The sequence below is a fragment of the Xyrauchen texanus genome, chromosome 40, assembly GCF_025860055.1.
Source record: "Xyrauchen texanus isolate HMW12.3.18 chromosome 40, RBS_HiC_50CHRs, whole genome shotgun sequence".
Lineage (NCBI taxonomy): Eukaryota > Metazoa > Chordata > Actinopteri > Cypriniformes > Catostomidae > Xyrauchen > Xyrauchen texanus.
The window spans coordinates 12,250,227-12,277,118 of NC_068315.1; the positions used below are offsets into that span (position 1 = coordinate 12,250,227).

General features: G+C 37.6%; 1 protein-coding gene across 2 annotated transcripts in view; it reads left to right on the forward strand.

Moving 5' to 3' along the window:
* Positions 1–26,892, forward strand: part of LOC127633481 (attractin-like protein 1) — a 142,425-nt gene that overhangs the window by 62,716 nt on the left and 52,817 nt on the right. For both annotated transcript variants that reach the window (XM_052112626.1, XM_052112625.1), the window contains exons 23-26: positions 140–218; positions 2,112–2,269; positions 16,495–16,556; positions 24,819–24,897. In XM_052112626.1, the coding sequence (XP_051968586.1) occupies positions 140–218; positions 2,112–2,269; positions 16,495–16,556; positions 24,819–24,897 (378 nt within the window). The remainder of the gene's footprint in view (positions 1–139; positions 219–2,111; positions 2,270–16,494; positions 16,557–24,818; positions 24,898–26,892) is intronic.

Below are 26,892 nucleotides of genomic sequence, written 5' to 3' on the forward strand. Positions count from 1 at the left end.
GCCTTAAAGCTTAAATACATGGCTTAAAAGCGGTTACATTCCTATTTTGTTTATTTCATAGGATCTTTAAAGTATTATGAAAGAACTGTAACTGTATTACCTGAAATGATTCAGTTTTGCTTGCTTTTTCTGTTTGCAGACTAGTAAGAACTTGGACATGTCCATCAATGCATCAAACAACTTCAATCTGAACATCACATGGTCCATTGGGTCAACAGGTACAGTTTACCCTTTCCATTTGTGTTGCTTCTATTTTTTGTTTGAATTTCTGGCTTTTGTCATTGTTTTCCAGCAAGCTAGCATGTTTAAGCAAATCTTCTACAATTGTCATACAAAAGGAATGTGTATGCATAATTCACATGCTAACAGATTGCTTACAATGTGTAGATGATGATGCATTCCTTTTTGACTGTGTTCATGGGCATGTTTTGTATTTTATAACAGACAGACACTCAAGGACATTGCCATCATCCTCTCCTCTATTGTTTATTTTTGTAATCAACTTTTCTTTCAAATGGTCACCAGCCAATTTTTTTAATTCGACTTTGACATTCTGGCTTCTCTAAACAGGTTCACCCCTCTCCTCCTCGACCTCCCTGCTCCCCTCAATTAATATTTGGAGTGGTGTCTTTCTGTTTAAAGACAATCTCCCCTGAGAAGGGCTTCTAATAATAGTCTAGTGTGCAGCTCTGAATTCTGGGGCTGAGGCGTCTTCAGGAGCACTGAACGATTTCAATTAAGATAAACATTGCCACGTAGCGGCATTTTGGTTGTCATTTTGAGGGCTTTGTTTCATAGTGGTGGTTTGGAATGACGATTGGTGAGACTTTGAGCGTTTCAGTGGAGGACTTCAAAAAACTTTGAAAGGTCCTGATTAAACAGGACAAAAGCTGCTTGTCATTGTAGCTCCCCCAAGACATTTTTACATTATAGTTTCATTCTGCATTTCTCATGTTTTTTAAATAGATAATGAAATTCTTATTCTGAGAGGTTGGTTTAAAACTATTTTTCTCTCCTTTACAAAACATATCAACAATCAGATAAACAAGTCTTAGGCATTTGTATTTGGTCAGGTTTATTGATTACTGGTGCTGCATTCACCTTTATTTAAGAGCTCTGAAAACATAAATGGGCAGTCACACTAAAAGTAAGGCATGAAAATTATTTACATTAAAAATGTATTAAAGGAATAGTTCACCCAAAAACGAAAATTCTTGGATTATTCACTTCGAACAATTAATGTCTTCTGAATTAAATTGATAAGGTTGGTGTAAGAAACAAATACATAATTAAAATGTTTTTAACTTAAAATCATTGCTTCCGCCCAGCACTGTATTTCTGTTTGAAATGGCCTAACTATTGCGTGACGTTCGTTCCTCTGTTGTATACAAAGAACACGCTTACAACTTCACGTAAACGTGCCATAGCGCTTAAGTCACTGATGCCTCAACTGCTGGCAGGTATTGGGTTTTTAAAGTTTTAATTATCAATTTGTTTCTTACACCAACCTATCGATATGCTTAAGAAGACATTAATTGATTGACTGGAGTTGCATGGATTACTTTTATGCTGTCTAAATATGCCTTCTGGACTTTCAAATAGCCAGCAGCCTGATGGCACCTGTTTACTTGCATTGTAAGGACCAACAGAGCTTTTTTCAAAAAAATATTATTTGTGTTCTGCTGAAGACAGTCATACACATCTGGGATGGCAGCAGGGTAAGTGAATAATCTGAGAATATTCTACTCATAGAACTACTCATTTAATGCTAAACTGCCCAAATAATTTTTTTAGCTAAGAGGCCAATCTGTGCAATAAGATCCCTCATTGGTCAAACGTCCTTTTCAAATTGAATTTACTGAATACAACTGTAGAATTGAGTTAAAGAAGAATTCAGTCAAAGACAAAAATTCATACCAAACTTGAATACTTGCTGTCTCACCTTTTCATGCTTATGATTGTAAGTGAATGGAACACAAAATCTAGTGTTCAATTCACTCTTTATGGTCATTGGCATTTATAAACTGAATGCTCTGTGTTTAAATGATCAAATGCCTTTTCTTATATTCTGTATGCCATTATAATTAATCAATCGCCTTCTATTCTTAAAGCTGGCACCATTTCCGGGGAAGAGATCCCCATTGTGTCCAAGACCAACATCAAAGAGCACAGAGACAGTTTCTCCTGTGAGAAATTCAGTTTCCACAGCAACCCCAACATCACCTTCTATGTATATGTCAGCAACTTCTCATGGCCAATCAAAATACAGGTGAGGGTAAAATAATAAAATAAAATCACTCGCCAGACTTTTGACACGACATATAGGTATATATATATATATATATATATATATATATATATATATATATATATATATATATATACACACACACACTGGCAGCCAAAAGTTTGGAATAATGTACAGATTTAGCTGATTCTGAAGAAAATTGGTACTTTAATTCACCAAAGTGGCATTCAACTGATCACAAAGTATAGTCTGGACATTACTGATGTAAAAAAAACAGCACCATTACTATTTGAAAAATTTATTTTTGACCAAATCTAGACAGGACCCATTTCCAGCAGCCATCACTCAACCACCTTATTCTTGAGTAATCATGCTAATTTGGTACTAGAAAATCACTTGCAAACACAGAAAATTATATCAAACACAGCTGAAAGCTATTTGAGTCATTCAATGAAGCTTAACATTGTCTTTGTGTTTGTTTTTGAGTTGCCACAGTTTGCAATATACTGGCATGTCTTAAAGTCAATATTAGGTAAAAAATGGCAAAAAGAAACAACTTTCTCTAGAAACTCATCAGTCAATCATTGTTTTGAGGAATGAAGGCTATGCAATGCTTGAAATTGCCAAAAACTGAAGATGTCATACAACGGTATACACTATAGTATTCAAAGACAAAGGACAACTGGCTCTAACAAGGACAGAAAGAGATGTGGAAGGCCAGATCTACAACTATATCTGTGTGTGTGTGTATATATATATATATATATATATATATATATATATATATATATATATATATATATACACATACAAGTATATCAGAGACTCTAGTTTGAGAAATAGATGCCTCACATCTCCTCAGCTGATAGCTTCATTGAATTCTACCCACTCAACACAAGTTTCATGTACAACAGTAAAGAGAAGACTCGGGGGTGCAGGCCTTATGGGAAGAATTGCAAAGAAAAATGTCATTGCTGCACATGGAGGATTTTTTGATGAGAACTCTTTGAAGTAGTTTAAGGAGTTCTGAAAATATTTTTCAAATTGTGATAGTAATTTTTCATGTTATTAACTCTTTCCCCGCCAAACACAGAATTTTCCGTGTTTTATGAAAAAACGCTTCCCCGCCAAACATGGAATTTTCCGGGTTTCCGTGTTTTAGGTGTTATACGGTAAGGAAGACCCCTCCGCATGTTTTGAAAGAGTACGCAACTCTTTGATCAAAGAAACAGACTGCGATCGTCTCAAACATGAAAAAGTGGAGTATTGAGAAGCTCAAAATATCAGACATAAACATGCCTTTTTATCAGCTTTTTGTCTGAAATGTTGTTTTTTGCCAAATCGACCTCTGTTCAAGTCGCAATAAAAAAAGAACAAATGAAGATAAAATAAAATCGTTTTTTTTTTTGCCTAAAAGCAGAGGCTCAGATCTTTATTGTGATATATAGCATCTTCATATATTCATGGAAGAAAATATTCTGCGGTCCATTAAAGTTTAGCGAAAATCGTCAAAAACCCTGGCGGTGGCTGGCAACTTTTTTTTAAAAACGCTGGCGGGGAAAGAGTTAATGTCCTGACTATACATTGTGATCCGTTGAATGCCACTTTGGTGAATAAAAGTACCAATTTCTTCCCATAAGAGCAAAATCTGTACACTGTTCCAAACATTTGGCCAAAAATATATTTATAGTGTGTGTGTGTGTGTGTGTGTGTGTGTGTGTGTGTGTGTGTATGTGTGTATGTATGTATATGTATATATGTATATATATATACACACACACACACACACACACACACACACACACACACACTAATATTGTTATTTATCAATTAACTTGGTCTGCATTTATATAGCACTTTTTAATCTTATCGGTTTTCAAAGCGCTTTACACTGTGACTCATTCACACACACTCACACACCAATGACGGCAGAGCTGCCATGCAAGGCGCTAGCCATTGGGAGCAACTTGGGGTTCAGAGCCTTGCCTATGGACACTTGGGTATATGGAGTCATGTGGGCCAGGAATCAAACCGCCAACCCTGCGACTAGTGGAAAACCCACTCTACCACCTGAGCCACAGCCACCCACTTCATACACCCTTTGCCTTTAAAACAGCACTAATTCTACTAGGTACACTTGCTTACAGTTTTTTCAAGGTTGTAGGCAGGTTTACATTAAGAAAGTATTCTGGGCTTAATACTGAATACTCTCTTAAATGTATTAAGTATTCCAAATACATAAAATAAAAAGTAACGTATTCAGAATACAAGAATACTTTTAGAAAACATTTTTATAAAAGCAAGGCACAACTGGAGGAATTAAGCGTGATATGCCATTATTATATTATCGGAAGTGCTATATCCACTTTTAACTAATCTAAGTGAATCTGAATAGCTTGTTTCTTTAAATTAGATGTGGACACTAATGTTTTTTTATAGTTATATATCAAACTAAACTTTTACTCTTGTGTGTTTAAATTCAACAGATGCATTAGACTGGTCTGTAGAGCTATATGCGGTAAAACTGAGAATGTTTAGAAAACCGTCAGTGGAAAAGTTTTGACAAAATCAGAGTTGACCTTGTTAAGTACAATGAAAATGCAACTGTAGCATATATCATGGCTCTAAAGAATGGTGACATCCGGGACAACTTGGGACCCACTGCAGCCACATAAGGTGCATTTCCTTAGAGAGCACTCATGTGACACAACATACAGTGAAAGTATCTGGTGCTAAACTTCTTCCCCTTTACACAACTCAATCAATGGCAAGCGAAACCTGAACATTTACCAGCCAGTGGTCAATGGTAGACATTTTTTAGTCACAGCGTGAATTTGGTTGCATATTTAAGTGTTTTACTTGCACTGTAGAGGGCTGTCCTGCAGCCTCAATATGTTAAGCAAATCAGGAAAAATCCTATTGAAAGATCCATCACCTGTATGAAATAGATATGACTGCAGCATTTTTAAATCCACAAAAACAAATGTTACTAAAATGATCTAATGCTCCTTGACATGGAAATCAATTATTCAGTTATGCACTAGGAGAGGTTTGCATCTTATGATCCATAAAATTGAATCAGCTCTTAAGTGGCAATGTGTTACATTGCCAGATCTCTAGATGACAGACGTAAAATGACAGTCCTAGAGTAATGTGCAGACTGATGCTATCTGTCTTGGAAAAACATTTATGTTCAATCTACACTGTGGTACATCACTCTTATTGTGATAAATGTATGCAGTCATTATTGCCTGCAATCAAACAGAGGGAGAAATACATGTACACATGCACAGGTAGTTTGGTTTCAGAAGACAAATATCAGCTTATCAAGATTAAACTTCTAGCCTCTATTTATCTGCATCTATTTAAAAAAGACAGATGTACTTATAATCATTAAAATTGTGTTTCTCATGTCCCTTAAGACAGTAAATATCATATACAGTGTTGTGAAAAAGTGTTTGCCCCTTATTGATTTCTTCTATTTCTGTGTATTTTTCATGCTAAATAGTTTTAGATCTTCAAACGAGATATAACATAAAAGAAAGGCAACCTGAGTAAACACAAAATACAGTCTTTCAAAACACTGTGGTTTAATTTTGACCCACTCTTCTGGAACTGCTTTATTTTAGCCACATTGAAGGGTTTTTGAGTATGAACTGCCCGTTTAAGGTCTTGTCACAACTTCTCAATCAATTTCAAGTCAGGACTTTGACTAGGCCACTCCAAAACTAAAATTTTGCTTCTTTTGAGCCATTTGCATTTATGCATTTGGCAGATGCTTTTATCCAAAGCGACTTACAGTGCACTTATTACAGGGACAATCCCCCCGGAGCAACCTGGATTAAGTGTCTTGTTCAAGGACACAATGGTGGTGGCTGTGGGGATTGAACCAGCAACCTTCTGATTTCCAGTTATGTGCTTTAAGTCCACTACGCCACCACCACTCCATTTAGAGGTGGACTTCCTCCTATGCTTTGGATCATTGTGTTGCTGCATAATCCAGTTGCGCTTGAGCTTCAACTCACAGACTGATGACCTGGTAGTGAGCAGAATTCATGTTTCCCCTCAATTATTGCAACCCTTTCCAGAATTATGTATATCAATCAAGTTTTTCCTTATTTCTGGAATTTCTTTCGACCTTGGCATAGTGTACTAATGGGTGAGATCTTTTAGCCAACTTCATGTTGCTGAAAAAGTTCTATTTAGTTGTTGATTTTATTGAATATTTTTTTCACACTGGCCCAGTTGGTATTGGATAACTTTTTGCTTCAATAAATAACATTATCATTTAAAAACTGTATTTAGTTTTTACTCAGATTGCCTTTGATTTATGTTAGACTTTGTATGAATTTTTTAAACAATTTAATATGAGATCTATTCAAAAACAGAAGAATTCAGGATGAGTGCGATTACTTTTCCACAGCACTGTATCTGTGACTCTGGTAATGCAAACATTGATTCTAGGATGGGAAAACCACTGGACTGGCGAGTACTGATACCCCTTTTTCACAATAGTGCTTGTGTTGGTGCTCACATTTCCACTTGAATAAAGCTTGAAAACTGATGACGTACTGCATTACTACATGCATAGCACATTACAGTATTTGATTTCAAGTCTTACTATTCATTTTGATAAAATACTTGAACATCCAAATTAATTTAATTCAGCGTCTTTATGATAGCATTAGCTTTGATGTAACTTATTTTAGTATAGAACAAGCAAAATGCATTGCAATCAAACTTGAGGAGTAGCAGTGCGACAAAAAGAGTAATGTGACACATTCAGCTGAATGTGTTGCATCACACATTTGAGGTGTAGACACTTAGCTTTGTTTTGCATTTTGAATACTGCATGGCATTATCCCGCTGCCTAACCTCAAATGTTAGGTGCTTACTGTTTTGAGACCAGCAGGTTGAAGGGACCGTTGCAGAGCCACATTTTTAGGCACTGAACCACATTTTTCTCAGTGTATTCACTTTGAACAGAATAAGATTGTGCACAGCACCATGTTGGTGGAAAAAGGGGTTTGAGAGAACTCTATCACTATTGCACACTTGACCACAGATTTGCTCCAGGTGGACTGGCCCTGCGCTTTGTGTGCTCTAATTTGCTTTGGATGAAATATATCTGCTAAATGACAAGGAACCAATATGTGAAAACCATCCGTTCTGTGGCATGAATAGCCAGAATCACTGTAGCATTACGTGACTATTGAGACTTGAGCTCCAGGGAACTGACCACTCCAGAGGCTCATCCACCCTGACAGTCCCCCTCCATTTCTCTGTCTTCCGAACACTGCTCTGAGTGTGCTCCCCAAGGCTCAATGACATCAAGCACTGCATTATGTCAGTGGCCCATGGGATATATGGCTGGCTCGAATTAGGGCCGTGCGGTTGAAGAGTTAGATCCTCTACTCTGTTGATCAGACTACGATGTTATCTGGCTCTATGAACTCACACCTTCGTTTCTTACGACATGATGTAGACACAAGCAATGAACTTTAAATATAACCCAACTGACACCTTCCATTGAACTCCTCTCAGGTAGGGAGAAGAAAGTTTGTCATTCTAAATACCAGGGTAATATATACAATATATTTTTACAAATGTATTATTACACAGCTCTTTAGTATACTTGACTTTAAATGGTCAATCACAGCATTCTGCTTTTATTTTGTATTATGCCTGCTAAACTAAAATTAACCTTTGTCCCAGGGAACAGTTACATAACTTTGATAGTGTTAGGTGTGCTTGTTTCACATCACTTTACAGTCTCTTTCTTCTTGCATAACAAAAAATCAAAAATCAAATAAATTGTTTCCATAAATAAATTTATTTAAGTTAGCAAGTAGTATGCAGGATAATGCACAGTCAGTTGGTCATTATCACAAAATAATGTATAATAGATGATCACCCTGTCTCGGTTCATTTTGTTATATTCACCAGCTGATTGTACATTTTCCCCTTACATACATATGATTATGCATGTGTATAGCTGCTCTCTTTGACACAGCAGTCATGGTAGTCTATATGATATCAATAATATCAATGTAACCAGTCACCAGCTCCTAGTCACACAAGTCAAGACACTGGGAAATGTATGATACCTATCCTGTGATGGCTTTCCATAAATTACCAGTTTCTGAAAAAAAAATAAAATAAATAATAATGATATACTGGTAATGAAAAATATCACACAGAATGTGATAAACACTTATAGAACACCGTTTGGAGGGTTCAATGTTAAACAGGTTTTCAATGCCTGGTAAAGCTATCTATTTAAAAATAAAAACCCTCCATAATAGAGGAGGATTTCATCTGGTCCATATCCATATGGTTTATAAAGATAACCACCACAAAATCCCTCAACCTTTCTGACGTTCATTACTGTTGACTAGCTGTGCACCGAGATGCACAGATACAGCACATTGTATTTTGCCAAGCGAGAATTATATCCAGCATATAGAATACCACCTAGTATTGATCTGAATTCATTCCTCTGTTCCTCTATCATGTTTGAGATGAGTTCCTCTGATAAGGTTCATTTATTTATGTTTGCTTTCTCAGACCTTCATCTCTATTGAGCTGTGTTCAAGCAGTAATAGTTTTCTATTAGATTTCCCAAAAGCAGAGTCACTTATTTACCATGGCGATGGATCATTAAATCAAATGGAACCCTGTGACACGGTGAGCCTGCTCTCTTCTGATGTTTATGATCAGAGTGTGCGATCAGTATTTATTAGCTTACCGGGGAAATTGGGACTGCAATTGCAAGCTTCGGCATGCACATCTGACGAACCCGACCCCTCTGAAAATATCAGATATTGCATATTGAGTGTGTATATGGAGATATTGCAAGTGAAGTGCTCTCATTGTGCAGGACACCCAAAATGAAACCATTACTGCTGCTTAAACGTCTCAGTGGGTCGAGATGAGTCTGTATGAGGGGGTATATATATATATATATATATATATATATATATATATATATATATTATATATATACACCGATCAGCCACAACATTAAAACCACCTGCCTAATATTGTGTTAGGTCCCTGTGGCAGGGCAGGGCAGGGCCGGGTCGTGATCCTACACACCCGGTCCCGTATTAGGCTAATCAAGCCTTCGAGAGGTATAAAGGTCGACTGCAGAAGATCGTGCGGGAGAGAGAGAGAGTTTACGGACATGCCCATCATATGTGTGTGTTTGTATTCTGTTCTAGTTTATTATTAAACTATTACTTATGTTGAAAAGCCGGTTCTCGCCGCCCCCTTTCCATTGATCCCTTTACAGTCCCCCTTGTGCCACCAAAACTGTGCCAACCCGCATCTCAGAATAGCATTCTGACACTATTATTCTTACCACAATTTTGCAGAGTGGTAATCTGAGTTAACATAGACTTCATCAGTTTGAACCAGTCTGGCCATTCTCTGTTGACCTCTATCAGCAACAAGGCATTTCCATCCATAGAACTGCCCCTCACTGGATGTTTTTGGCACCATTCTGAGTAAATTCTGAAGACCGTTGTATGTGAAAATCCCAGGAGATCAGCAGTTACAGAAATATTCCAACCAGTCCATCTGACACCAACAATCATCCATGAGATTATATAATCAGTCAATCATGTGGCTCCAGTGCATAAAAATCATGCAGATATGGGTCAGGAGCTTCAGTTAATGTTACATCAACCATCAGAATGGACCGTGAAATGATTGTTGGTGCAAGACAGGATGGTTTGAGTATTTAACTTTTTCTTAAGTACTGGTTTGAGTATTTAAGTATTTATCATAAAAATCTAATCGAAAGTAAAATAAAAGAATGAATATTACTGTTGTTTATAATCATGTACATTCACATGATATAGACTCTAGTCACAGTTAGCCTCTAGGTAATCATGGCTGGCTGTGAATAGTGCATTTCTCAATAGTGCAAAGGTAACTGAAAACATTTGCTTTTGCATGATGCTGCATCTATGCTGCTTTGTGTCAGTATAAGTCCAAGATGACTGCCATATCAGCCAGCAAAACATAAGCAAATAAATGACCAAGTTCTCTGTGGCAGAGGGTGTGGTCAAGCGTTAGTGTGTGAATGGAGAGCGAGATCGGGAGATGAGAACAGTAAGGATTGTCACCCGTTTATGATGAGTCTAACACCTGTTTCTTGTTTTAGTGAGGGTGCATGAGAGTTTAAAAAAGCCATACACCGGAGAAGAGAGAGACTGACACTGTGTGTACGTGTCTGGGCACGTACAATCTTTCTCTGTGCCCCTTTCCTTCTTCTTGTTCCCCCTCCCTGGAAACAGGGAGTTCTCCATCCTACACCGGCTCCCTGGCTTCAGGGACTGCACAACTCTCCGGTGTCCCCTGTCTCTCTGCACTCTTGCCCCCAGGATGACAGATCCACTGCCGCAGGTGAAGGGGAGCACAGGCATTTCTGGGACCTATTCCTTGTTATGGAGGCTGCCCCTGATCAAGCTAGGATGTACTGCATACCCTTGAGTATTAAGGGAGGTACATACCAGGCCTTGGTGGATTCGGGTTGCAGCCAAACCGCCATCCATCAATGCCTGGTTCAAGACTAGGCTTTGAGTGCTAGTCACAAGGTGAAGGTAAGGTGTGTGTGCATGGGGATATCCACGATTATCCTGTAGTGACTGAAATTCAATTCTGGGGACAAAAGCATAGTGTCAGGGCACTCATCCGCTAATTTTAGGCAAAAATAGCTTCCCCAGTCCTTGGGGGATTCCCCGCAGGGGATTTCCCTCTGGAGCAGATGCAAGACGAGACTCTTAGGCACGCGTGAGTGATGGTCAATGTCTTCAGCCAGACATTGCACTTGCATATCTGTACTTTTCTATTATAAATAATTGCTTGTATTGAGTGATGCAGGATGCTCAGACAAAAGAAGATACAACCCAGTTATTGATACAGAAGAGACTTATCATTATAATCCGAGTGGGACACTTAGGGCAGGAAAAGAAACTGAACCATCTTATGTTCAATTCTAACTATTTCAATTGGCCGGGCATTCACAGGGATGTTCACAGATTGTGTGTGTGGCATGCCGTGAATCCACTGGCCACCCCAAGAGCACCTTTGCACCCGCTTCCTGTGATCGAGGTCCCCTCAAAAGAATTGATATGGACCTTGTTGGAAAATTAGAGTGGATGACACACGGGCATTGCTTTGTGTTGGTTCTGGTTGACTACACAATGCGATGTCTGGAAGCAGTGCCTCAACGCAGCATTTCAGCATGTAGTGTTGCGGAGGCACTTCAGAATTATCTCCTGAGTGGGGATTACAAAATAAATCCTTACTGATCAAGGCACTACTTTCATGTCATGTTCACTATGCGAGTTGTATGAATTATTGGGTATTAAAGTGATTCAGACAAGTGTGTACCACCCGCAAACGGACGGCTTGGTCGAACGGTTTAATAAACCCTGAAAAACATGATGCGTAAGTTTGTGCATGAAGATGCCCGGAGTTGGGATAAGTGGCTTGAACCCCTGTTATTCGCAGTTCGAGAGGTCCCGGAAGTTTCACGGGGTTCTCCCCATTTTAATTATAAATTAATATAGGAGCTCCGGATAGGAGCTGAGCATGACAAATATAACAACTCAACCTCTACAAAACTGTAGAGGGAGGTAGACCCCATGGCGTTGGTGATGGGGAAGAGCTCTGGCCAAAAGTGAACTTAAAAGCCAATCACGAGGCCCAGTTGCATAGAGTATTCTCTGACATGATCTCGACCCTTCCCAGTCATACAGACATAATAAAACACCATATCAAAACAACCCCAGGATTAGTGGTATCCAGCCATCCCTACCGATTACCGGAGCACAAAAAATAGTAGTTCTAGAAGAATTAAAGGCTATGCTGATATGGGGGTAATAGAAAAATCACACAGTGACTGGGCCAGCCAGGTGGTGCTGGTTTCCGAAGAGCTATGTCCGGCTCTGTGTGGATTATAGAAAGGTCAATGCGGTGTCTAAATTTGACGAGTATCCAAAGCCTTGCGTTGACAAACTGCTCAATCAGTTGGGTGCGGCTCCTTTTTATTAAGGGTTATTGGCAGATCCCCTTAATACCTATGTCCCATGAGAAAATAGACCCTACTGTTCAGTTTGTTTGGGGCCCCGACTACATTTCAGCACTCTTTGTACGCCGTTGCCTATCTGGATGACATCATTATATACAGTAATGATTGGCATCTGCACATGCAGCATCTGAGGACATTTCTGAGGTCACTGCAAAGCGCGGGACTTACTGCAAACCCAGAGAAGTGCACAATTGGACAGGTGGAGTTATGGTATCTGGGGTTCCACTTGGGTCATGAGCAGGTGGATGACATCATTGTATACATTAATGATTGGCATCTGCACATGCATCATCTGAGGACATTTCTGAGGTCGCTGCGAAGCGCGGGACTTACTGCAAACCCAGAGAAGTTCACAGTTGGACAGGTGGATGTACGGAATCTGGGGTTCCACTTGGGTCATGAGCAGGTGCGCCCCCAAATTTATAAAACTGCAGCAGTTGTGACATGCCCAAGACCAAAAAGGAGGTGAGACAGTTCTTGTGGCTGGCTATTATAGGAGGTTTGTGCCTAATTATTCAGATGTCACCAGCCCACTTACTTATCTCATTAAAGATGAGAGTTGGGAGATGGGGTTATCAGTGTGTGAATAGAGAGCAAGTTCGGGAGATGAGTACGATAAGGATTGTCGCCTGTTTAAGATTAGTCTAACACCTTTTTCTTGTTCAAGTGAGGGTGCGGGAGAGTTTAAAAGGAAGCTAGATGCCGGAGCAAAGGGATAGAGATGACACACCTGTCCTGTGTGTTTGTCTGGGCATCCACGAGTGTTTAGCTGAAAAGCCGAGTTAGTATGTGGGTGGCTGAAAAGCCTGATTTAAGTTGCCGCTGGAAAGGTGTTTTTATTTTGACATTAGAAATAAACACAATACGTGTTTTGTGCGTATCACCCAGCTCCTGCTATCTCCTTTTATAAACATTGTTACATGCACCTTTTAATATAGTTCAGTACATGCAGTCAGAAATGATAACTTAATTTAAATTAGAACTTAGTATATAATGAAAACAGACTTCGTAACCCCATTTGCTATTATGAATATCCTTTTAACATTAATATTTGAATTGAACTCTTCTAGCTAACTTTCTCTTTCCACTTGTTCATTGTGAGACAATATGGCTACATGAACAGATGATGTGTTATTAATCATAGAACTTGACCTTTGGTTTGCATACTGATTCTCTAATGAAGGTAGAGTAAAGAGGCTACTCTGTCATCTCACAGTAGTTTTTACCCTCTCTCTTTTTAAATCTGTGCCTGAAATGCTCATTAGAAAAATCGTCCTGACAGTCCTGGCCACATCTCAAATGCTTATTAGTGGTTATTCATCCTACAGAATGATGAGCAATAACTATACAGGCTTATTAAATTCATATAAATTGATACAATGATGAAACGAGTGATAATTAAAGAGAATAATATCCATGTTGAAAAGGGGTTTTCATTCAATTGGTGGATCTAGATTCATTTACAGTTGACATTCATTCTTTTGATGAAAGTTTTTTGACCCAAGCAAGAAGAAACTGTATTTCTTAAAGCCTAGTTTAGTCTGGCAGTTAAGGACAGCTAATGTAGGGACCTAATGAATAGTGTAAGGTATAAAACAAATTTAAATGTTGCAGACTTCTTGAGATGCAGAATGTTGAATATCTTGGATTGGTCATGTAGCAGATAATGTAGCCGGTAAGGAAGAAGTTTCATGTATTAGGCCTGTTCTGTGAATGATGACAGCATTTTTATTTAGAGCGAACTATCCCTTTAAATGTGTCTGACAAATTACTTAAATTACCTTTTGGTTTTGGTAGAGTAAATGCTCTGTTCACATGGTGCTTCCACAGCATCCCATCACAGCAAACAAGGTATAGTTTCAATGGGAGAAATTATTTATTCTGGCAGACATGGGGCTGTACAACTGCTCTTTTCAATTTTGGCATCTTGTTTGCCTGTTTTCTGGGGGCAGAAATGGTTTGGCCCTAATGGAATGTTAAAGCGTTTTGCAACGCTGTCTTTAGCCTCTGCCACACTCCTGTAAGTGAGCCAATGGTGTAATGAAATGAATGGGTTTTTCCAGAGGACCTGCCCAACTCTGCAGTTGTTGCATTATTCATCTGGTGAGTCAGGGTGACTTAGAATTGTGTAAATTTAGAACATTAATCTGTTTATTTTCGCTGGGTATTTATAAAAGCAGTGCTTTTCCTTGCCTGACGGGACGCTGTGGTAGCGCACTCTTTGACACTGTGCTTGAACAACTTTTTAGAAGTGTGCTGATGCTGAGTTAATGGTCATGCAGTGCTTACTTCCAAACCAATGATTTCTTATTCAGGCAGTGCGTGTTCTAAAGCTTGTTCAAGAACAGTCGAGTCACGCAACATGTCAATATGAAATCTCTGGATAAAACATCTTTAACTGAACAGAGTTGAGTTAGTCGACAAAATTATATTCCACAAATAAAGTTGAGAAGCATAAGCAGCAAAAAATAATTAAATATATATATATATATATATATATATATATATATATATATATATACATACATATATACATATATACATACATACATACATACATACAGTGCATCTGGAAAGTATTCACAGCACTTCACTTTCACAGCAACTTCATGTTACAGCCTTATTCCAAAATGTATTATATTAATTATTTTCCTCAAAATTCTTCAAACAATACCCCATAATGACAATGTGAAAACATCCCCAAAGCATGATGCTGCCGCCACCATGCTTCACTGTAGGGATGTATTGGCCAGGTGATGAGCGTTGCCTGGTTTCCTCCAGATCTGACGCCTGCCACTCAGGCCAAAGAGTTCAATTTTGTTTCATCAGACCAGAGAATTTTATTTCTCATGGTCTGAGAGTTCTTCAGGTGCCTTTTGGCAAACTCCTGGCGGGCTGTAATGTGCCTTTTATTGAGGAGTGGCTTCCGTCTGGCCACTCTACCATACAGGCCTGAATGGTGGAGTGCTGCAGAGATGATTGTTCTTCTGGAAGTTTCTCCTTTCTCCACAGAGAAATGCTGGAGGTCTGTCAGAGTGACCACCGGGTTCTTGGTCACCTTCCTGTCTAAGGCCCTTCTCCTCCTGATTGCTTAGTTTGACCAGGCAACCAGCTCTAGGAAAAGTCCTGATGGTTCTAAACTTCTATTTACGGATGATGGAGGCCACTGTGCTCATTGGGACCTTCAATGATGCAGAAATGTTTCTGTACCCTTCCCCAGATCTGTGCCTCAATACAATCCTGTCTCATAGGTCTACAGACAATTCCTTGGACTTCATGTCTTGGTTTGTGCTCTGACATGCACTGTTAACTGTGGGACCTTATATAGACAGGTGTGTACCTTTCCAAATCATGTCCAATCAACTGAATTTACCACAGGTGGACTCCAATCAAGTTGTAAAAACATCTCAAGGATTATCAGTGGAAACAGGATGCACCTGAGCTCAATTTTGAGTGTCGTGGCAAAGGCTGTGAATACTTATGTACATGTGAATTTTCCCTTTTTTTATTTTTATACATTTGCAAAGATTTCAAACAAACTTCTTTCATGTTGTCATTATAGGGTATTGTTTGTAGAATTTTGAGGAAATAATGAATTTAAACCATTTTGGAATAAGGCTGTAACATAACAAAATGTGGATAAATGTAAGCGCTGTGAATACTTTCCGGATGTACTGTATATGTTCTCACTCTTCAGTGAATGGAAATCTAATGCATACATTTAGTCAAAATTAAGAAGGATAAACTATCCCTTTAAGCTGCCCTAAAGCCATTTGTGCATACATGTGCAACATTTGAACTTGTGTAATTAGGGACTTTCATCTACACTTGAACATATAGGTAGATTAATGTAGACCAAATGCCCTAAAGGCAAAAGTTTGGCATGTTTGTAATTTACCTGAGGAATATCAGCTCAGGTAACATGTATAACCATTATAGCTTCCATTTAACAATTAGAGGGGCCAATAAAAAGGAAAAGTAACACACATAATGGCCCCTTAAGCAAGAAGTCTGTTATGACACTGTCTGCGGTGAAGAATCCTTGCCATAGGCAAAAGGTCTTCATCTCACCTTTAAGTTCAGAGTTCCTTGGGTAATTTGTCACCCCTTCATTTATCTCTCTTTTACTCTTATCTCCTCACAGATAGCCTTCTCTCAACACAACAGCATCATGGACCTGGTGCAGTTCTTTGTTACCTTTTTCAGGTGGGTGTATGCTTCTCCATTCTTTCCACTGTTCCAGAAATGTATATATTATAAATGAGCGTTGAGTCAACACAGAAGCAGACTGTGGAAAATATAACGGTCTCTCAAATCAAATCACTTTATTGTCACTCGACCATATACACAAGTACAACAGTAGTGTGCAGTTGCTAAACCGATGTAAAATAAATTAGTGACTGCCTTCCTGGGCTGGATTCCTCAACATGCATGTCTTATGCCTACGCCTAGTCAGTTTTGAGAGTTCTGTTTAGGGCAATAGGAAAAAGGATCTTATTGCCTGTGGTGTTCTCCAGCTCTACCCTATCGCCCATCTATAGAGACTCTTTTCCATCCATTTTAACTCTGAAATGAGAGAGCAAAATGTTCTGATGGACCCAAGTGCCATGATGCTGTTTTCTTCGCTTGTAGTAGTTTAGCTTATTTTACTGTTACTAGAGGCCTGCTAACAAGCTGAGTAGGACTGAAGTTGACTGAAGATTACAATTTTCAACTATTATATATTCTTTACTTAAACAAGTATTTTAAAGCTTTTTTGAGAGGAAAAAAATAAAAATAAAACAAATTTAGTGCCGGACTTGAGTTTACACATCAGGGACTTGATTTGGTTGTGAAAATTGGGCAGTCTAGATCTGAATGGACTTGAATGCACATTTGCTAAAACATTGCCTGAAGATCAGTTAGCGTCAACTGAAAAATAAAGTTTGAGGTGTGGAGTTATTAAATGTGTTTATTTTATTTTTCAAATAACATGCACTGATGAATTATGCAGTCAATTAGGTCAATTTTCATTTCATGTTGATTCATTTTTTTAATTATTGTTTGTAATGAGTTTGTAATGAAAAAAAAAAAATTCAGCATTATATAAATGCACTAATGAGCCACATTTTTTGACCACCTGCCTAATATGCTGTTGGTCCTCCGCATGCCGCCAAAATGGTGTCGACTCGCCAAGGCATGGACACTCTACAAGACCGCTGAAGTTTCCCTGCAGTATCTGGCACAAAGAAATTAGCAGCAGATCCTTCAAGTCTTGTAAGTTGCCAGGTGGAGCCACTGTAGATCAGACATGTTGGTCCAGCAAATTTCCAAAATTAAAGTTCATAAAAAGTCTTAAATATCTTAAATGATACAACAGAAGTCTTAATTATCATTTAAAGAGTTCTTAAATTTGAAAGATGGGAATCGTGATATGACCTAATGTGATTATCAAACTTCAAAAGAATACGATTCAATTAAATGAATGCATGTGCTGCATCTTTCAGAAAGAAAACGTGGCACTGTATAATCTCTGTACACACGCGAGGGTTTGTGAATTTTTCCAGCGGTTCGCAATCATTAGGCCATATCAGAAATGTATGACAAGCGATCATACTGTTGGTGATTGATGATATAATGTTGATGAAATATGACAATGTTTACTTTTCATTGTTTATATTGTATTACGTTATAGATTATTGTAAGAGGGCACATTTTATTTCCCTTATCGGATTGAGTGAGCAGCTAGATGCAGTGAAGTGCAAACATTTCAAAATATGACTCCCTTTTGTATTTCAGCTTTTAGTCTTAAAAGTTCCACACTATGAATCAAATCTTTTTTCTCCCCATCACAGGAAGGAAAGACTAAGAACATTTCATATAGGCTTCCAATTTTAAAAACTATTGGCAGATTAATTGCCTTTCAACTCATTATCGTATCAGCAAAATCCTATATTTGTCGACCTCTAATTTATATTTATTTGTATAATGGTACAGTACACAAACCAATTTTAATGTTATATATTTGTGGAACACATATCTTGAGTATTTTAAACTTGCATATATCCTATGCTGTTTTACTGATAAGCAATGTTAAGTTCATGTTGAATGTGTACCCTTGTCTGTTGAAGTAAGAGTCTATGATTATTTATTTTGAGATTGTTTGTTTTGGTATGGGGATATGATATTCATTTTATTTGTTCAGGTCTTGAAAAGTTCTTAAATCTTCAATATGATTTTAAAATCTCTGCAGCAACCCTGCCCATTTCTTCTGCATCCAACACATTGACTTTGCTTACCATCTAATCTACCCAGACTTTGATATGAGATGATCAACGTTATTCGCTTTACCTGTGTCATAATGTTTTGGCTCGCCAGTAAGGGCATACTTTCAATTCTACATGTTCTTTAACAATACAAACTGAAGCTGAACTATGCACTAAACTGCTACAATTGAATGCATCATGTAGAACTGGTCCGCTCCCCCCTCTGTTGGGGCTGTCATTGCCAAAAGGTAGATATGTCATGCTAATGTGTTAATCTCTTTGCAGTTTCTTGATTTATCATTAAATACACACCTGTTCCCATTGTGTCTCATTAGATTTTGTTATAAATGGTGTATCTCTCAAAATGGTCAATCTCTAGTTGCTACCGTGCCCTCTGGTGTTTGTCATCAGATCATAATCCCAGATTAGACAGCCCCTCTGGATGCTGGTGTCAAACACTGATGCACTTCGACACAGGGTCAACTTGTGCTCAAAACGGTCATGTTGTGCAACTCACTTATTTCTGATTGCCTGGGCAAACAGTTTAGCTAGTTAAAGGGATAGTTTGTCCAAAAATTAAAATTCTCTCATGATTTGCTCACCTTCCTGGCATCGTAGATGTGTATTACTTTCTTCAGCACAACACAAATTAAGATTTTTAGAAGAATTTTTCAGCTCTGTAGGTCCATACATTGCAAGTGAATGGGTGCCAAAGTTTTAAAGGGAGCATAAAAGTAATCCATATGACCCCACTTGTTAAATCCATGTGTTCGGACACAATATGATATGTGTGGGTAAGAAACAGATCAGTATTTAAATATATCTATATTTTTTTTGTCATAAATTCTCCCCCCTGCCCAGTAGGGGGTGATATGCACGAAGAATGTGAAGAAAAAAGGACTTAAATATTTTGCTTTTTCTCACAAACAACTATTATATCACTTCAGAAGATATGGATTTAACCACCAGAGTTGTCAATTTTGGCATTAGCATTCATTAGCATTGCATGGACCTACAGATCTGTGATATTCTTTTAAGATCTTATTTTGTTTTCTGCTAAAGAAAAAAAAGCCATACACACTGGGATGGCATCGGGGTGAGTAAATGATGAGAGAATAAAATTTTTTGGGTGAAATAACCATTTAACTTCAGGCTTGCCTTAGTGTTTGTTGTCATCTTAATATATAGTTCTCAAAATATAGTTCTATATAGCTTTTCTTGCTCTGTCCTTGCGCTGATTTTATTTATTCAAATATAAGTGATGGAAGGTAGCTGACAGTTGGGGGGGGGGGGGCTTTGGGCGCTTTCTGTCATCTTGGAAGTTAATTTGCTGTTGTGTGTATTTGTATGTTGCTCACGCATCATGTAGGAAATTGTTCCAGCTTCAACGCACATTCCTTTAATGTCTGGAAGCAATAGGTTAGAAAAAGTGTGCAGTTGATTTCAAATGCCTCAGTGGATGCATATTTGTGGATTACATGTTTTTACCCTGTGAATTGAGTGGTACAACAGTCAAATGGGATAAATTGTCACACAATTATTTTTTTTAAGCTTTCATTGACTGTTCATATTGACCAAAAACAGGCCTCTTTCCTTCAGAAAGTGTAACTATTTTTCAAGGCAATCTCTTTGCTTTATGAACCTGCAAGAGTAGATGTGAAGTGGAGGAGGGACTGGGCAATACAATATAATAAAAAAAAACTGGGACACGATACAATACTATTTCGATTCTTTGTATTGCAACATTTTACTCCTCTCTCATTACTTATGCTTTATGCAACAAGTGATAAACTTCCAACTTCACTTCATCGGAGAGCCATATAAATAACGTATAGAGCATAGAGATGTCACTATAAGTAAAAAATAAATAAATAATAAAAAAAGGAAAAGTGTACTTTAGTTCAGGGTATTTATTGCATGAAAACCCTTGTAGCTGTGATGTATGGAGGATCTATATGAACCTCCTTATAAATGAAACAAGTTATAGAGTTTGCTTGTTGGTCTAAGAGAAAGAATTGCATATTCATTGACCTATTGCCACAGTAAGATTGGTGGTCATTCTCTTTTTATTTTCCCCAAAAAATATGTGAAAACAACAAAAATATTGATTGTTGGCATTAGATTAATGATATAGAGGTAAAATATCACACTTTCAAATATCAATCTTTTTTTCCCCCTCCAGCTCCAATGAGAGGTAGCTTTAGGCCAGATTTAGTGTTTTCAGTCAAGTGTTTTCTTCCAATTAGAATTTGCCTGATTTCACCAATGTGATTTCTTCTTTATTCCCACTGAGTAAGACAGTGGAACTTAAGACAGCTGGAATCAATAGCCTTAGGCAGACACTGTTCCATTACCAGTGCAGCTAGAGAGATAGTCGCTGACAGAGTATATCTGTCCTCACATCTTCCCAGAGAAATGAAATGAATCCCTAAAATCTAACAAATTAAAATTGGAAATGGAGCAAAAATTCCACTGAAATGCAACCAATACCTCTCTGTCTGTATTGTTATCTTTCTAGTTATAAAAATTACTCTCTTTGTAAAAGGCCTTTGCATTGGGTGTTAACATGTGGCTTTGCTGAAAACGTGCTGTCAGTGGGTAACCTAAACTTAGAGTAGTTAACATGAGCAAAAGCCAACTGAATTTTCCCCCTGTGAATTGCTTTTTAGCAGTCTCTTTGGTTCCGGAATCCATTTGCTTTTATTTATTGCTTGGCAAATGCCATACAGTCTTCTGGGCTCAAAAACAACATACTCTTCCTTTGTGGTATATAGCACTCTAGAGGTTTGTTTAGCCATCTCTTTTTTCCTTTGTGCGCATAGATTACTTTAAACATGATGGTATGAGTTTATTGATGTCACCGTCTCTGAAATCACCAGAACATCTTTCAAATGATTTCATGTCCCCAAAATGTTCTCATTTACATAGTGGAGCTCAGTAGGTCAGCAAACTGTCACACAGGGTGATTTGACAAAGAATTTGGCTATACACTAATTCTAAGAGCCGTGGCATGTTGTAAGATTGTCCTCTAAATCATCTTGGCACTGCAGTGAGACTGTTGGGATGCCAGAAAGACTGATTGTGTGAAAAAGTGTGCTCAAATGTCTGAATTTGATTTATTTATTTTTTCAGAATTTTTTTTTTGATGGGGACATTTTTTTTCATCCCACTCCCACATCCCACTTTTTCATTCTATCCTGCACCCAAACACTCCTGCTGAATTTTGCTCCATGTTCACCTGCTGTCTGCCCACAATGATTTTCTTCCCAACCGCTCCCATTCCTGCAACCCTGCATTTGTTTTCCACATAGCAAAAGCCATATAAATAGTCGATAAGTGTACAAAAATACATTTTATTTTTCTGCCATTGCTGTTATTCTGCCCGTGACATGCCTATCTGACTTGACTGAGGTTGATTTCTTAATACTAAACTGACCATTTTACAGCCTGAGTTTCACATTCTTTTGATGTCCTCACTTTTGTCTGCCATTCTTTTAAAGCCCCTTTGAGTACCTGCATAGCCTGCTCTAAATATTGGATAACTTGATGCATGTGTTGTGTGCACAAAGCTATCCGATCATGAAAAGACCAGGTGTTAATGCCCTCCGAAACGCATTCGATACTGATTGCAATCCGATAGCTCCAACCACTTCAGGTGGTGGATTCCAGATGAAACTGGACAAGTGTAATGTCAATTTTACTCCACCCAAACAGCACTATGTCTGCATAGGAAAAAGGCAAAAACATATTATTTGCATAGGGCTAGCGTCGCACAATAAATGACATCAAATTAAGACACTGAGGCATGTTGTAGGAAAGACATGACTATTTTTCTTCATTTATTTGATACAGATCGCTTAAGTAATTGAAACTAAACACTGGCAATATTCACTGCTGTCGCGCATGACACATCTTGCCTAAAAGAAGCCAAAAGGGGGATATACATAGCGTGCACACAAACAGAAATACATGGGCTGTTCAAAGTCAGTTGGAATCAAATAATAAATTATTTGTTTTCTGCCCGGCATTAGCGTAATCACGGAAGAGAACTCTGTGTTATTTGCATATACAGTAGCGCATGAATTGAAGACTGCACTTATATCTGTTTGGCAGAGACACATTGATGTGGCCAAGTGTAAAGGGAATGTGGTTATTTAATCGGATAACCATCCGATCCGTGTATATAGGCCCTAACAGTTCATGTTTACTGTAATAAAAAAAAAATATATATTGTTTTTTGCATAAATTTATAACATAAGATATCCACATTGGATATTTCAGGCTCTTCTCTTACCGCCCACTCACGCACACCACTCATTGGAAGTAACATCAACTTTTTTAATTAAATGTAAAAAAAAAATATTACGCTCAAGAAATGTTATCGGGTCCTGCAGGAGTTCTGCGGGAATGTAGACATATACTTTACGGTAGTAAAACAAGCTTACCTGGCCTAAGCGGAATATTTGTCACCATAATTTCTTTGCATATATTTCTTTGTTCCTCTTTTGTTAACCGTCCATTCCAATATCTGTCTTTTTTTGCTATTTTAAGTCTAATTTCAAAATTAAACCTAAAAAACTATAAAGAAAAACTGTCTAATCTGTGTAGATCTAGGGAAAAGCCTTCCAACAAGTCCTTTCTATGTGGTATGGCATTTCTTGCCCGGAGGCTTAGAAAAGTTTTCCTTATGTGACTGAGGAAATTGGTTCAACAAAAGGCAGTTTATCTACCTAATTGCTGCTGATTTGCTGAAGAACACTACCTCAGTTTCATCATCAACTTGTTAATATGCCTTTTTTCTGATATTGCAAATGGGGGTAAAGTCCTCTACAAGTCCTGTACATCAATGGGATAGTTTGTTGGTTTGATCAATGGAAACGGGTGTTTAAACAAAGGACACGGCTGTTTGTTCTGGAGCAACAAGGCTTTCCTTACACCTTTTTATCACAGGTTAGCAGTCCGCTGCTAATTCTTTCTCCCCCAGCTTTCAGTGGTCCCTGGGTATCTTCTTAATTTACCCACATATTTACTCAATTTGCCACATTTACTTCAACACACGCTCAGAGATCCTTTAATTTCTTTATTTTTGTTATGAATTTGGATTCCAGGTGGAACTGCAGAGGGGATTAAGTCCTGTTTACTGCATGCAATGCCCAGGATGAAAGGCACAGATCTGAAGGGGGATTTCTCCCGCACTGCTACTTAATCAAGCCATTCAAGTTTTCTCCCTTCCCCAAATTGCCATTATCTTCAAACGAACCCAAGAAAGCATTAAAGGGATTTCATCATGCTTGTTTCATCTGTGTTAACTATGAATTAATTTCACAGGAAGATGTTTATGTATACTCTCATATCTCAGTAAATACAGTCACTAGAATTCATGGCTTCACTGTCAGCAGGGTTTCCTTGTGAAGCAGATTGCCAGACCTAACACTTGACTGAGATGATCAGATTTCTCAGTTTGACCATTGTTAGGACCTCTGTAAGTTTTAGAAATGTGGTCAGATTTATCTGTGAACAGTTGTCCATTTGCTTTAATCCTTAATAGTAGGATTATGCTCTATGGAGACAAATTAATTATAAATGCACCATAAATTCTTAACAAGGTGTGACAAAGCAATGAATTTTATTTGACTGAAAGTGTTTTCGACCATCATATTCTAGAGGTCCATTATTGGTTGCACATTTGTTGCACTATTATTCAGCAAAAAATTATATATGAAATATTAGAAACCCAAAACAGTTAAAAAAGAACCACCTTCAGATTTAGATGCAATTATAGATGTATCATTGATGCTAACAAATTGAAATGCCTTATGTTTCACCAAATAAACCAAAATTAACTATGGTAACATCCTTAACGATGAAATTGTTGGATTGGTCTTTTATCTTATCCAGTGGTTTTTAAATCACTGTAAATCTGTTGAATGGTGGCATGGTTGCCTTGCATCAATAAAAGTACATGAACAATTTGCGTTAAATACAAATCTGTCACTGGTTTATTCTTGCAAATATAAAACGTCCTTTTACTTACACCTACATTTAAAGATATGTGAAATTATGAAATTGTTGCAATGGCATTATAGGGAGTTTTTAGTATGTCTTGCTAAAAGAACAGTTTTGTTATTGGTAAAGGTAAGTTATGTGTTTGTAATTTGTAGTATATATCTGAAATATGTACATCATGATAATCTTTCCATCCCTTTATCTCCCCGTTCTACAGCTGTTTTCTGTCTCTGTTGCTGGTAGCTGCAGTGGTTTGGAAGATCAAACAGACCTGCTGGGCCTCCAGACGACGAGAGGTAAATTACAAATCAAAAGAACACAATGAACCTTAAGTATGTAAATGTTTTATATGTGAAGGATCTTCACTATAGAAAAATAAACTTTGGCATGGTGATCGGGACCCCAGTGCGATCAAAATGAACTTTACCAAATAAATAAGCAAATGGACATGAAATATCTATTTGAGTTATAATAGTCATTTTGAGAAATGAATTTATTCTGTGTAAGAATGAGACCATAGTTATTGTTAAAGTTATTCATAAGACATGAAACAAGCACAGCTATATAGGGAATCTGTTGACCATCACAATGATCATTATATATATAAAAAAGGAAATTTATCATAAAATGCAAGTATTCCAGTTCCATGTAATAAGTGATGGCATATGAGATATTAAGTAAATGAAAAATGTACATTTGTCTTACAAAGTGTTTGCTCAAAGTAAACTCAAAATATTAAATAGGAAAAAATAGTGCAGTTCAGACTTCTCTTAAAAAGTTAAATGGAAACATTTATCATCTAATGCAGATTATCTCAATAACACACTATTGAAAACAGTCTCCTTCATCTTTGTTGTGGTTTTTCCTTCCTATAACATTTCATTAGGTGGTGCTGAGATGTACATATAAAGCCTTTTCAGCTACACGAATAACAATTTTGCTCTGCAGAACTTAGTGCTTACAAACATGCCCATCTTCTTAATTAGGGGCTCTTATGAGCCAATTAGATTTGACTAGAGATATCTAATGCAGTGTAGAGCAGACTGAGCGATAAATGAGGCAGATGTCTGCACATCGAGGATGGATCTGCCTTTCTTCATTCGATTGTGGCAGATTTAGAGTTTGAAGGTATTTCACACCAATTCAGATGCAGATGGCCTTTACTCTGGCCAATGTCATGATATCAACATTGCTTATAACAGTAGTCTAGTGTATAATGTATTTATTACATTTTACTGGATGGAATTGTCATTGGTAATCAGGGAGGTTGGTCTGTTTGCTTTTGTCCTAATTGATTTATGGAAATAAACAATGATTTTGACTGCTGTGATCCAAACGTGTATTCATCTGAAGAATTAAATCCAATAATACGTACTATCGGCAGATGGGATTCCACCATTAACATTTGGCTCACTGCAGAGCGCCACTCCACCGGTTCAGATTAACTGTTTATTTCTGCCCTCAAATATCCTCCAAAAAAAAAAAAAAAAAAAAGCTTTAACCTTTTAATTTATCTTTTTGTTTTAAAAAATGAGGGGGCACTCCAGAAAAATAATTGCTTCTGAAGATTTATTTTCTCCTTTTTGTCTGGATCAAGTCTTGATCAAGAAAGATCCTGGATTATGTCCACATAATTTTGGCACTAATCATTCACCAATGTCATGTGTTTTATTTTTGCCTTGGAACTCGAGGTGGAGACAGAAATGAAACTAAAAGGGATTTTTTAAAAAAAATTTTTATTCTTTTCTTCCATTGCATCGGATTCCAAAGGCATATTACTAGTGGTTATTTAATGTCACTTTGAAGTGCAACTTTCAGTTTCTACAATCATAACCGAAGAAGCTGTTTGGCTCTGCAGACCTCTTCTTAGCACTTTTTTTTTTCCTGGCTGACTTGAGCTGAAAGCAGAGGACATGTTTATAACTTCCATTATGCAAATATTCTCCACTACACACATTTTGGCTGAGAGTTCAAAAGAGTGAATATCTAAAAAGCAACAGTGCTCTACACAAATCATAGTGCTTTCCTACAGTGTGCTGTTTCCCAGAAAATTCTAAAGAATGTCTCATTGTCATCTGCCCAGATATCTGCATGGTTGAATTTGCTTTAAATCGGGTTGAGCTTTAGCGTCAGTGTCTTTTGTTCAAGCTTGCATATGTGATTAAAATTATTAAAATAATGCATGCAACATCTGATCTCTTGCACATTCAATCAATTCGATTTTTTTGTTATTTAAATTTTGTTTTTTTTGGCATTTCATGTAATTAATTTGATTAAACATGTCATTGATT